Source organism: Polyodon spathula, chromosome 4 (assembly GCF_017654505.1).
Source record: "Polyodon spathula isolate WHYD16114869_AA chromosome 4, ASM1765450v1, whole genome shotgun sequence".
Taxonomy (NCBI): domain Eukaryota; kingdom Metazoa; phylum Chordata; class Actinopteri; order Acipenseriformes; family Polyodontidae; genus Polyodon; species Polyodon spathula.
The window spans coordinates 81910-95840 of record NC_054537.1 but is presented as its reverse complement, the minus strand read 5'-3'; the positions used below and the strand labels follow the sequence as shown (position 1 = coordinate 95840).

The 13931-nt window shown below is 40.7% G+C and overlaps 1 protein-coding gene across 1 annotated transcript in view; it reads right to left on the bottom strand.

Annotated features, from left to right (window-relative positions):
- The window catches only part of LOC121314021 (vasoactive intestinal polypeptide receptor-like), an 82934-nt gene that overhangs the window by 28782 nt on the left and 40221 nt on the right, over positions 1–13931 (bottom strand). Inside the window, exons 7-8 of the mRNA XM_041246781.1 lie at positions 1013–1166; positions 671–731 (exon numbers count right to left, since the gene is read on the bottom strand). Of these exons, the coding sequence (XP_041102715.1) occupies positions 671–731; positions 1013–1166 (215 nt within the window). The remainder of the gene's footprint in view (positions 1–670; positions 732–1012; positions 1167–13931) is intronic.

Genomic DNA, 13931 nt, shown 5'->3' with positions numbered 1-13931 from the left:
TGCACTGCTATTCAATCCATGCTATTGCACTGCTATTCAATCCATTGCATTGCACTGCTATTCAATCCATGGCACTGCACTGCTATTCAATCCATGCTATTGCACTCCTATTCAATCCATGGCACTGCACTGCTATTCAATCCATGGCATTGCATTGCACTGCTATTCAATCCATGGCATTGCATTGCACTGCTATTCAATCCATGCCATTGCACTACTATTCAATCCATGGCATTGCATTGCACTGCTATTCAATCCATGGCATTACACTGCTATTCAATCCATGGCATAGCCGTTGCTGGTTTGTTGGTAATGCAGTAGGTTGTTAACTGTTCTGCACATTTTCACAGAAATACACGCTATTGTGATAGCACCCCAATGGCACGAATTCAGAAGCCACAGCTCCTATTCACCCAAAATGTGCAGCATTATTGCTGCATGTTGATGTTACTCCAGCACCATGGCCCTTCACAGAAAGGAGCAATGGCTACAAAAATGAGCTGCCTATAAATGTGCTATGTAAGCACTCAACAATGTAACGAATCAAAGTGAAAGTAGAAGATCATGGTGTTACAACATTGTTACTGGTTGATAGCTACACACACACACACACACACACACACACACACACACACACACACAGATAATTGATTGGCAGTTCTGGACATACCCAATATCATTATAATAAGCTCTAGTGATGCTCCAAGCTGTAATGAATACTGATGGGCCTCCTAAAGGAAGAGAAGAGAGTGAACAAATAAAAAAGCAAAACCAGAACATTGTAGCAGCCCCAGCTGAAATACAGGGTTTATATTCACAGGACACTATGAACACTCCCATACAGTTTGTGAAAGCAGCAAGTTGTACTGTAGGTTATTTACAAAACTGCTGTATATTGGCATGTACTGTCTAAACACCAGGGCGTCAAAGTACTTTTAAAGAGATTGCAACAAACACATTTCCTGCTCCATAATGATCTTAGAAGGATTTCTTATATGACAGATAAACTTACCCCAGCCAATCATTATGTACCACCAAAAGTACTTCCTCTCAGAGAAGAAGGAGACCACCAGTAACGTGTGGAGGTATAGGCCTTCCACCAGGAGCCAGAAGAAGTTGGCCATTATACAGTACTGGAAGAAGACAATGGCAGCTTTGCAGCCAATCTAAAGACAAGCAGAACATGTACAGTAAGAAACAGAATGTGACAGGCCTGCCAAACAGCCTGCAGGGGGGAGAAGCAGTCCTCCTGCTTCATTCGATTAGGTCTTAAGAACAGGGACCGTGAGATTGTAAGGTCCATGCCAAGCCCCTTCTACTAATTCACAGATCGACCTGGCTCTCTTGAACACACATCGAGCCCCATTCAACCACACACTACATTTATATTTGTCAAAAAGACTTTTACAGCAAATCCTAGCAAATAAGAGCACATGGGTCTAGACTGATTAAATCACAGTCAGTTGGTCCTTTTTTTGTATATTATTACATATATTTTGTAATTTATATTTTTCAGGACACAGCATAAAAAAGAATGCATTCCTAACCCTCTCAAGCGGACTGTGCTTGTTTGAATGGATTTCATGTACACAGAAAGGAAAAGAAAAGCAAATGTAGTCTTTATAAAAAAGAAAAGCTTTAAATGCCTGAAACTCTCCCACATCTGTTTGCTGAAAGGGTGTTGCTAAGCTGACAATGCCTACCTGACACCACGAAACGCTGATGATTTATTCATATTTGTCTATGATAGTTACAAATTTACTGCTCTTACCATGTGTGTCTCTGACATAAGGAAACCACAATTGTGTAAAGGGTCAACGTTTAATTAGTAGGTCTTTATCAATGTACTGTAATACCAAAGATGTATCTGACTAAATTAAATATTGCAAATTTCTGTAATATCAGCGACACAGCGTACCAAACAAAAACCTTCTACCTATTGGCTGACAATGTTTTATTATAAAGTGTAAACAAGAGAGATACAAGAAGTGTGAATGGGACTACTGTGTAGTGAGAATGGGACTACGCAGTATGAATGGGACTGCGCAGTGTGACTGGGACTGTGTAGTGAGAATGGGACTACGCAGTATGAATGGGACTGCGCAGTGTGACTGGGACTGTGTAGTGAGAATGGGACTACGCAGTTTGAATGGGACTATGCAGTGTGAATGGGACTGTGCAGTGTGAATGGGACTACGCAGTGTGAATGGGACTGTGCAGTGTGACTGGGAATGTTCAGTGTGAATGTGAGTGTGCAGTGTGAATAGGACTGTGCAGTGAGGTATGTAGGACTGTGCAGTGAGAATGGGAGTGCGCAGTGAGAATGGACCTGTTCAGGGTGAATGGGACTGTACAGTGTGAATGTGAGTGTGCAGTGTGAATGGAACTGTGCAGTGAGGTATGTAGGACTGTGCAGTGTGAATGGGACTGTGCAGTGTAAATGGGAGTGTGCAGTGTGAATGGAACTGTGCAGTGAGGTATGTAGGACTGTGCAGTGTGAATGGGACTGTGCAGTGAGGTATATAGGACTGTGCAGTGTGAATGGAACTGTGCAGTGAGGTATGTAGGACTGTGCAGTGAGAATGGGAGTGTGCAGTGAGAATGGACCTGTTCAGGGTGACTGGGAATGTTCAGTGTGAATGTGAGTGTGCAGTGTGAATGGAACTGTGCAGTGAGGTATGTAGGACTGTGCAGTGTGAATGGGAGTGTGCAGTGAGATATGTAGGACTGTGCAGTGTGAATGGGACTGTGCAGTGTAAATGGGAGTGTTCAGTTTGAATGTGAGTGTGCAGTGTGAATAGGACTGTGCAGTGAGGTATGTAGAACTGTGCAGTGTGAATGGGACTGTGCAGTTTAAATGGGAGTGTTCAGTTTGAATGTGAGTGTGCAGTGTGAATAGGACTGTGCAGTGAGGTTTGTAGGACTGTATAGTGTGAATGGGAGTGTGCAGTGAAAATGGGAGTGTGCAGGGAGAATGAACCTGTTCAGGGTGGATGGGACTGTGCAGTGAGAATTAAAGTGTGTTGTGAGGCACAGTGATCCCCCTTTATAAGGTGGCCCTTCATACTGTGGAACAGGTTATAAGGCGGTACGTTCATGGCTTCCATTTGCCCTATAATGCCATTACACTGACACTAGCAGCCTCGTTATAAGGCGGAACACAAATAGTGCGGTCTCTTAACTATGACTCCCGACTACAGCGTTATAAAGGGGGAGCACTGTATGTAGCACTGTGTAATGAGGTATGTAGGACTGTACTTAGTTTGACTACAGCTGATCTTAACAAACAGCTCTAAATATGGGAAGGGCACCTGCATGTCTCACAGACTGTCCAAAGTACATTCTGAGCAATAATTACTAAGATGATTTACAATAACAAGAATAAGAGATAAGTTAGTAGCCGGTATTTCTCTTACTATCAAGGCATGAAAAGGAGCTTGGTTTTGCCAGAAGTAGTTGTGCATGTGCATAACCTGTATTAGCAATATATAAAACAATCCACTACACCTCTTACTTGTAAAGCACTTCCATTAGCCACATAGGCATCAAATAAACAGCAGCCTGTGGCTGTGCACCCCGCCTATGTGTGTGTTATGTGTTGTGTTGCATGTGGTGTGTTAATGTTGGTGTATAGGTATTGGTGCACGGGATATAAATGGGTCTGTGTAACACGAGTGATTTAAAATATATATTTGTACTTAGGCACAGGGATTGCATAATTACTTCATGACATGGCCACCTGTCTACAGTTTTATTATTGTATTTTTTCTTTTTTTTATCCTGGTTAAGAAATGAAACAAAGAAACTATGATTGAGCAGAGCCTCATTAACCCATGTTCCTCTCCTTTGCACACAGAAGAGAACGCATTTAAAGACAAGAAGCAGCCCACTTGGTCTTGGGTTGCATCCCTTGTCCCTTGCAGAAGGATGCTGCACAGTCTACACATAGCTGCTAATATGAAATAGCGCTGACTAAATAATGCATTGATATAATAGTAGGAAAGGTTGCGTTAGTGCCCATGTCATTACATTGACATTCAATTAAAAAAACAGAAAAGGCAGACAAATTACTATTATTCTAAGCTTATCAAACACGTGGTGTTTCAGAACTAGGAGCAAAACCAATGAGCCGTTAATCTTGAACACATCAAATGAGACACAGAATTCTGACTGTTAAGACTCATATCTTAAATTCAGGAGCCGTGCAGAGAAAGATCCAAACAAACTATCCTGTGTGCAGCCTGCGGCAGACTGATCGCTGTGGGAGTTGGGGCAGTGGCAAATCACTCCTTGAAATAAACACAGATGAGTCAGAGGATGAGTAGAAGTCAAACTAATGGGGATGAAGTAAAACAAAGGAGCGTAGGGGGCTGGTAGTACACTGAAAGTCTTGGTAATAGAAAACTGGAGCAGCTCCAACCAAATGGGCATTAAAAACTATTCAAACATTAACAAAAAACAGGTTCATTGGCAGCGCATCTTTTCTTTGGAAGCTATGTTGTGTTTCTAAAAGGAGAGTCCACCCAATAATTACATTCCTAATCATACTGTTCCTTTACCCAAATTGTATTTCAATGTTTTATCATAAATAAACACATTTACAGTATTGCCCAGCATTGCAGTTTATGATTTAATAAATTAAACTAGTTAATACAGTTGAACTATACAGCACAACTCGAAGGCTGTGTGGTCCAGTGGTTAAAGAAACAAGCTTGTAACCAGGAGGTACCCCGTTCAAATCCCAGTTCAGCCACTGATTCATTGTGTGACCCTGAACAAGCCACTTAACCTCCTTGTGGTCTGCCTTTCAGGTGAGACATTGCTGTAAGTGACTCTGCAGCTGATGCATAGTTAACACACCCTAGTCTTGTATCTTGTAAAGTGCTTTGTGATGGTGGTCCACTATGAAAGGTGCTATATAAAGATTACTATGATCTTTGCCTTAATTATTTTGCAAATATTTCAAACAAAAATTACATTGTGAATGTCTTGACAGCATCAAAGAGATGAGTTCTACTGAGGCTTCAGTAATGCTGAGCAAATGAGATCTACTGAGGCTCCGGCGAGGCTGTAGTGACGAGATCACCGAGGCTCCGGCGAGGCTGTAGTGACGAGATCACCGAGGCTCCGGCGAGGCTGTAGTGACGAGATCACCGAGGCTGCGGCGAGGCTGTAGTGACGAGATCACCTAGGCTCCGGCGAGGCTGTAGTGACGAGATCACCGAGGCTCCGGCGAGGCTGTAGTGACGAGATCACCGAGGCTCCGGCGAGGCTGTAGTGACGAGATCACCGAGGCTCCGGCGAGGCTGTAGTGACGAGATCACCGAGGCTCCGGCGAGGCTGTAGTGACGAGATCACCGAGGCTCCGGCGAGGCTGTAGTGACGAGATCACCGAGGCTCCGGCGAGGCTGCCCCCTCCTTGTACTTCAAGAGCTGAAGCCCTGTACTCTTCAATATCCAGCCTCTATTTAATGCCTATGTTTCTGGACACATTGTGCACTTAGCTGTGTTTATAAAAATGGCTTATGCTGAAGATAATGAGAACAATGAATTAAGAGCACTGTTTAAAACAGCAGAGTCCCTATTCCTTTAGTGGTTAAAATGCAGGGTGTCTCTCTAAAACCTTTACTAATCTTATGGAGAGCTGCTGTAAAAATGTTTATTGAAATTTGAGCACAGCAAACAAGCCAAAGTAAAAGCTTTCAAGAAAAGGCCAGTGATGAAACCTGCAGCACTTTTACAGATTGCTAAGGAATCAACAGGCCTGTTCACGTCCCAGTCTTCTTCATTGTAAACTCACAATAGAACAATTCATCCATGGGTTCTTTGTGGGACACGTGACAAATACATTGACTTTGAAACTTAGCCCCAGGTACTTAAAAACAGCTCTTTCTTTTTTAAAATTAAATTACCATGAATACAGTACTGCTGTGGAAATTTGAGATTACTGACGATGTATGTGTTTGAATATATATATATATATATATATATATATATATATATATATATATATATATATACATACACACACACACACAAGGTAGTGGACAAAAAAATGGAAAACACCTGTTTTTGTCTTGTGGTTACCAGGTCAGAGGGCCGGTATGCGCCGGGCATAGAGTCACCGAGTACAGATGGTAGGAGAACTTCTGCACCATTCTTCCACGACAAAGTCAATCAACTCATGTCTGGTTGATGGAGGAGGAAAACGCTGTCTCAGACGTCGTTCAAGAATATCCCATAAATGCTCGATTGGGTTCAGATCTGGTGACTGAGAAGGCCATGGCATATGGATAACATCAGTGTCATGCTAATCAAACTATTGGGTGACCACACATGCTATGTGGATGGGGGCATTGTCATCCTGGAAGACACCCCCCCCCCCCAGAAGGAAAGAAATGCTGCAACATGGGGTGAAGATGATCACTCAGTACCATAAAGTAGCGATTTTCATTGACCTTGCCTTCTAAGGGAATGAGTGCACCCAAACCATGCTAGGAAAATGCACCCCACAAAATCACCACCAGAACCCTTCACTGTTGGAACCAAGCACTCAGGGCTGTAGAGTTCTTTAGGGTGGTGCCACATGTGCATTCGTCCATTTGTCACGGACATGGTGAAGGATGATTCATCTGACCATATCACATTTCTCCACTGCTTGGTAGTCCAGTGCCTGTGCTCTTTGCACCACTGGACTCGCAAATGTGCGTTGCGAGGTGTGATGAGCAGTTTGTGCACTGTAACCCGACTATGGTATCCCGTTCTGTGGAGTTCTCTGCGGACCGTTTTTGATGAAACTGGCTGCTCGCGCCCCAGGTTGAAATTTGCAGTCAATTGATCTGCAGTTGCTCGCCTGTTTTGCCTTGCAGTTCGAATTATTGCAAGGATATCATGATCCTGGGATATGGGCTTCCACCTGTTGCCCTTTGCTGATGATGTCTTTCCCTCGGAGTTCCATGCCGACATCACCTTAGACACCGTTGCTCGTGAAACATCAGAAGGTTGAGCCGTCTTGGTTACTGAAGCTCCTGCCAAGTGTACCCCAACAATCTTTCAAAGTCACTGAGGTCTTCTTTTGCATCCTTGCTAGCCATAATTATAGGCAACCAGGCCTGTCCAGCATATTTATACACGATCCTAAGCATGCTGGGATGTTTTTGCTTAATTAACACATGAGCCACATCTGTGTGGAAACCCTTGCTTTCAATATACTTGGTGTCCCTCATTTACCAAGGTGTTTCCATTTTTTTGTATATATAATTATATATATATATTCAAAGCTTAAGTAAGCTCATGTTTTCCTCATACAGCGTTGCCTGGGGAAAGTCAACATTTTCATGCATGACAAATTGAGGAACGGTAGCCTTATGGCTTCCTATAAGTTACCAATATGCTCAGACCCCTTTCCCTTTAATTTTTTTTGCCATTTTAAATTTTTATTGCATTTTCGTTCTTTTTTTATTTATTTTTTGGTTTTGAGGGTTTCTTTAATTTGAGATACATGGTTACTAAATAAAAGTACTCCAGGGGTCAAAATTTTGGATCCAAATACAGCCCTCGACCTTCCCCTGGATGAAAGAGGAGGCCATGCAAAGTTCAGTTGCACTGGCTCTGAATGCATAAAGGAACAGACAGACAAAACTTTCTTCTTTATATATTAATATTATATTATATATATATATATATATATATATATATATATATATATATATATATATATATATATATATATATATATATATATATATATATATAGTGAAACGATTGGCCATAGTTTTGGGTTAGTGCCCCTTTAAAAACATGACCCAGAGAGGAAAACTTAGATTTTTCAGCACTTACACACACTTTTATTCAAAACACAAAAATAAACAAACAAACCCTAGCTCTCACGAGTACTGACTACACACACAGCAGGTCTCTGACTGACTCACAGGACAGATAAGCTGTTCACCTGATGTAAAAACAAAACACACAGTTACAAACTAAACATTGGACAGTACTTACAACGTGACTGCTCGGACACAGAGTACTCCTTCTCCATGTCCTTCTACTCAGCAGCCCCGAACAGACTGGCTGCACTCCTTTTAAACCCTGCACCTGGCTCTAATTATCAATTGCCAGGACCAGATGATAATTAACAATAAATAAAACAATTGAATTAAACAATTAGTTTGGCAGGGAGGCTTTTTAACCCCATCCCTGCCATAAAGCAAGCATTCTTAGATTTCAGGTCCCCTGTCCTGCTACAGCCACCCATCCATCCATATATCTCTCCATATAGTGAAAGATCCTCACACTCTCACGGTTCGTTGCCTCTTTAAAAGCAGACCCAGGAAACAGAAATGGATTTCTATGGCGCTGACGCGCACTTTTAATCAACACAAATGGAAACAAACAAAACACAAAATAAACACCTAGCTCCTTCTTGAGCACTAACTAAACACATGGGAATCTAACTACCTTACAGGACGGCTAAGCCGTTTACCTGTCACAAATACAAACACCGTACCTTGCTCTTGACTGCTCAGAAACAGAGCACAACTTCTGCTTCCTACCTCTCAGCAGCCATGAGCAGTTTAGCTGCCTCTCTTAAATCCCCTGCACCTGGCTCTAATTTCCAATTAACACCAGGTGTAGGGGATTACTAAACAATAAAACAATTAAATCAAGTTGGATTTTCATATGTTTTGGCAGGGAAGGATTTTAATCTCCTCCCTGGCCTCTTACAATATAAATATATACACACTATGTGTGTTATATATACACTATGTAATATTATATATATATCTAATATATGTATATTGGGTATGGTGGTATATATATATATATATATATATATATACATACACACACACACACACACACACACACCCACACACACACAAGAACATAAGAACATAAGAAAGGTTACAAACGAGAGGAGGCCATTCAGCCCATCTTGCTCGTTTGGTTGTTAGTAGCTTGTTGATCCAAAAATCTCATCAAGCAGCTTCTTGAAGGATCCCAGGGTGTCAGCTTCAACAACATTACTGGGGAGTTGATTCCAGACCCTCACAATTCTCTGTGTAAAAAAGTGCCTCCTATTTTCTGTTCTGAATGCCCCTTCGTCTAATATCCATTTGTGACCCCTGGTCCTTGTTTCTTTTTTCAGGTCAAAAAAGTCCCTTGGGTCGACATTGTCAATACCTTTTCGTATTTTGAATGCTTGAATTAGGTCACCGCGTAGTCTTCTTTGTTCAAGACTGAAGAAATTCAATTATTTTAGCCTGTCTGCATATGAAATGCCTTTTAAACCCGGAATAATTCTGGTCACCCTTCTTTGCACTCTTTCCAGAACAGCAATATCTTTTTTATAGCGAGGTGACCAGAACTGAACACAATATTCAAGATGAGGTCTTACTAATGCATTGTACAGTTTTAACATTACTTCCCTTGATTTAAATTCAACACTTTTCACAATGTATCCGAGCACACACACACACATAGTACAAATATGCAATCGGTTATGTCAAACATAAATCAAACAGTGCCACACAATACAATCACAATTACAATGATATCAGTCCTGGAGCTGCTCTGGGACTGTGAGAAAGGGTTGTTTAAACAATATAAATCCCTTTCGCAATAATCAGGTCAACAGAATATCCAGGAAGCAGCTATGAAGGAAAGATAATGATCTTTTTTTATTATTCAATCTGATCGCTTGCTGTACATAGGACAAGAAACATTCATTAACAAGCACATGCATTGTACATACAGAAGAGATCATCAGTGTGAATGAGAAGGGTTCTTAACATTGTCTTTATATCATGCTCTTAGTGTCTTGGACAGTTAATCAGCTGAAGTATTCAGCTGTTTTATATACAGTGTGTGTGTGTGTGTGTGTGTGTGTGTGTGTGTGTGTGTGTGTGTGTGTGTGTGTGTGTGTGTGTGTGTATATATATACACAGCTCTGGAAAAAATTAAGAGACTACTGCAAAATTATCAGTTTCTCTGGTTTTAATATTTATAGGTATTTGTTTGGGTAAAATGAACATTTTTGTTTTATTCTATAAACTACTGACAACATTTCTCCCAAATTCAAAATAAAAATATTGTCATTTAGAGCGTTTATTTGCAGAAAATGACAACTGGTAAAATAACAAAAAAGATGCAGTGTTGTCAGACCTCGATTAATGCAAAGAAAATAAGTTCAGATTCATTTTTAAACAACACAATACTAATGTTTTAACTTAGGAAGAGTTCAGAAATCAATATTTGGTGGAATAACCCTGATTTTCAAGCACAGCTTTCATGCGTCTTGGCATGCTCTCCACCAGTCTTTCACATTGATGTTGGGTGACTTTATGCCACTCCTGCCACAAAAATTCAAGCAGCTCGGCTTTGTTTGATGGCTTGTGACCATCCATCTTCCTCTTGATCACATTCCAGAGGTTTTCAGTGGGGTTCAGGTCTGGAGATTGGGCTGGCCATGACAGGGTCTTGATCTGGTGGTCCTCCATCCACACCTTGATTGGCCTGGCTGTGTGGCATGGAGCATTGTCCTGCTGGAAAAACCAATCCTCAGAGTTGGGGAACATTGTCCGAGCAGAAGGAAGCAAGTTTTCTTCCAGGACAACCTTGTACTTGGCTTGATTCATGCCAAAGCTGCCTGATTCCAGCCTTGCTGAAGCATCCCCAGATCATCACCGATCCTCTACCACATTTCACAGTGGGTGCGAGACACTGTGGCTTGTAGGCCTCTCCAGGTCTCCGTCTAACCATTAGATGACCAGGTGTTGGGCAAAGCTGAAAATTGGACTCATCTCAGGCTGGAATCGGGCAGATTTGTCTTTGTGAAGGGCGCATGAATCAAATCAAGTACAAGGTTGTCCTGGATGAAAACTTGTTTCCTTCTGCTCGGACAATGTTCCCCAACTCTGAGGATTGGTTTTTCCAGCAGGACAATGCTCCATGCCACACAGCCAGGCCAATCAAGGTGTGGATGGAGGACCACCAGATCAAGACCCTGTCATGGCCAGCCCAATCTCCAGACCTGAACCCCACTGAAAACCTCTGGAATGTGATCAAGAGGAAGATGGATGGTCACAAGCCATCAAACAAAGCCGAGCTGCTTGAATTTTTGCAGCAGGAGTGGCATAAAGTCACCCAACATCAATGTGAAAGACTGGTGGAGAGCATGCCAAGACGCATGAAAGCTGTGCTTGAAAATCAGGGTTATTTCACCAAATATTGATTTCTGAACTCTTCCTAAGTTAAAACATTAGTATTGTGTTGTTTAAAAATGAATCTGAACTTATTTTCTTTGCATTAATCGAGGTCTGACAACACTGCATCTTTTTTGTTATTTTGACCAGTTGTCATTTTCTGCAAATAAATGCTGTAAATGACAATATTTTTATTTTGAATTTGGGAGAAATGTTGTCAGTAGTTTATAGAATAAAACAAAAATGTTCATTTTACCCAAACACATACAGTACCTATAAATAGTAAAACCAGAGAAACTGATAATTTTGCAGTGGTCTCTTAATTTTTTCCAGAGCTATATATATATATATATATATATATATATATATATATATATATATATATATATATATATATATATATATATTATATAGATATATATATTGAATAAATCAATAAATTCAAGCTGTATTTTTGTTGTGTTCCTATGTTGTTAATAGTTAATATGATTAAGAAGAAAACAGCCTGGCAGTAATAAAGTTAATCAAGTAAGGCTCCACCTATTCCTCTCACTGTGGGGCTTAGTCAAGGAAGTCCTGTTGGTAAAGCATGAAGGTTAAATCCACCCAGCTTATGCATGTGCATCCTTCTATAATCTTTGCCAATTGAAATGTCTTGTTTATGAATGAAAGTGTCAGTGACTGTGTATTTTTCTACAGTACATTCTGTTTGTACATTTCTTGGCTGCCAGTCCTGTACACAATGCTGAAAAGCCAGGGACTGGTACCCATACCATTTGATTTGTACTTTCATTCTCTTATAAAGCATGACACGAACAGCAGTCTCATAAACTGCTGTCCCAAGATTACAGATCACTGCATTGCTCCTCTGCTCTGTGCTCAACTCTTCAAAGAGAGTTCACAAGGAAAGCAGGAGCAGTGGAAGGAGCAGCAGAGGTTTCCATGACAGAGTGTTCAGAGCACCATGTAGTTTTAGAAATGATCTAGCCAGGCTGGAATCAACATGGAACGTACTTAACAACCCAGCAACAGCTGCTTCACTTCAGACTGTCACTGTCTCCTTTTACAAAAACTTTCCTGTCTAAAAACATGCATGAGCAATTTCTCAGAACTGTGTAAACACCAGTACAGTCTCTCCAGCTGCCTGAAATATCATACTCAAGCCACTCTTAGTCAAAATGTCCAGTTCAAATGTACCCACTGTCTGCAGTCAGGCTGTGAGGATGGACAGTATGACAGAGGTTGCTTCTACCTTTTAGGCTGCAAGACATTAAGACGTTAAGCTGAGGGAAGACAAGGTTTCAGGCCACTGCACAGCACACCAGGGGAGACTTGGGGTTTGATACAGCAAAGTTGCCTAAAACTAGGTTTCAAGCCACTGTTCCTGAAAAAGTGGCTTTTGTGCTCCACAGCTTTAGAAACAGAAACACTTTATTCTGTACTGCCAAATGTTGGCCCAGGTTCAAACCCATCAGCGGCATTATGCTCCCTCTGTCCGTCCTAATGGATCTCTACCTGCTGCATTAACTTCTGCATGAAGAGTGAGTGCACTGTGTAGCTGGAAGAGCTTGTGACAAGGACAAAACATGTTCAGTGTCGGACACACAGACCAATATCCGCGCTTCAATGAAGGGAACAGGAAAATGGATATCCTGGAGTTTCTGGAGCAGATTATTGGTCTGTGTCTGGAAAATAAATATACCTTTAAAACAACCTTCCAAATCCATGAATCAATAACTAAAACAAACACATTATTAGGTGGATCATTGCATCAGTAGATTATTGCATCCCCAGCACTTCAATGAGAATAAAACCTAGTAGATGTGGAATTGAATACTCAACCCTCCTAGGCTAAAAGGAAAGTTAGCAATCAGAGGAAAATAGCTTCCCGAATCTAAACCACTAACGATTCTCTCCGACACTGCGATATGACGATCGACTCACATGCTGTGAAATAGGTATAGACATCCAGACAGATGACTCCACACTGGCATGACAGATCAATGCTTTCTGCTTATTCTGTAACCAACACAGTATGAAATGTCAAAAGCCAATATAGATTCTCCTTCTACCTTCACTTGATACAGAAAAATATTGCATTAACATAATCGCTTTGAGAATCAATAAAATAACCATTTGTTTAGTTAATGATATTACAAAGAAGCCAAGAAAATACAAAGCTATCTTTAAATACTGTAAACCCATGAGGATTAATAAAAACAATTATACAGCAATGTAATGTATTTAATAGTTATATTGCCTAAATTCATACGCATGGTATATACGGGGACTTATTCACAAAAGCTTGAATGAGTTTTTAAATCTGTATTTTTGAATGAGTATGACTGCCTAGTATTTGATTCTTTTAGAACAGTTTCCAGAATATCAAACTTTATTCATAAAAGCAGACTGAAAAACCTTTTTAATAGCTTTTTAAGCACATTTGTTGGGATATCCAATACAAGGATAAACAGGTTTCAGTTTTAAGGCAAATATTACACAAGAGTAAAATAATATAATGGTGTGAAACTATAAACTACTAAGAACAACACATTAACCGTCCCCCTGTCTGCAAATGTTTCCTGAAAGTTTAATATTGTAACCATGGTTTTATTGTCTATGCTCTTCAATGCAAGTTTAATATTGTAACCATGGTTTTATTGTCTATGCTCTTCAATGCAAGTTTAATATTGTAACCATGGTTTCATAAGAACATTAGGACAG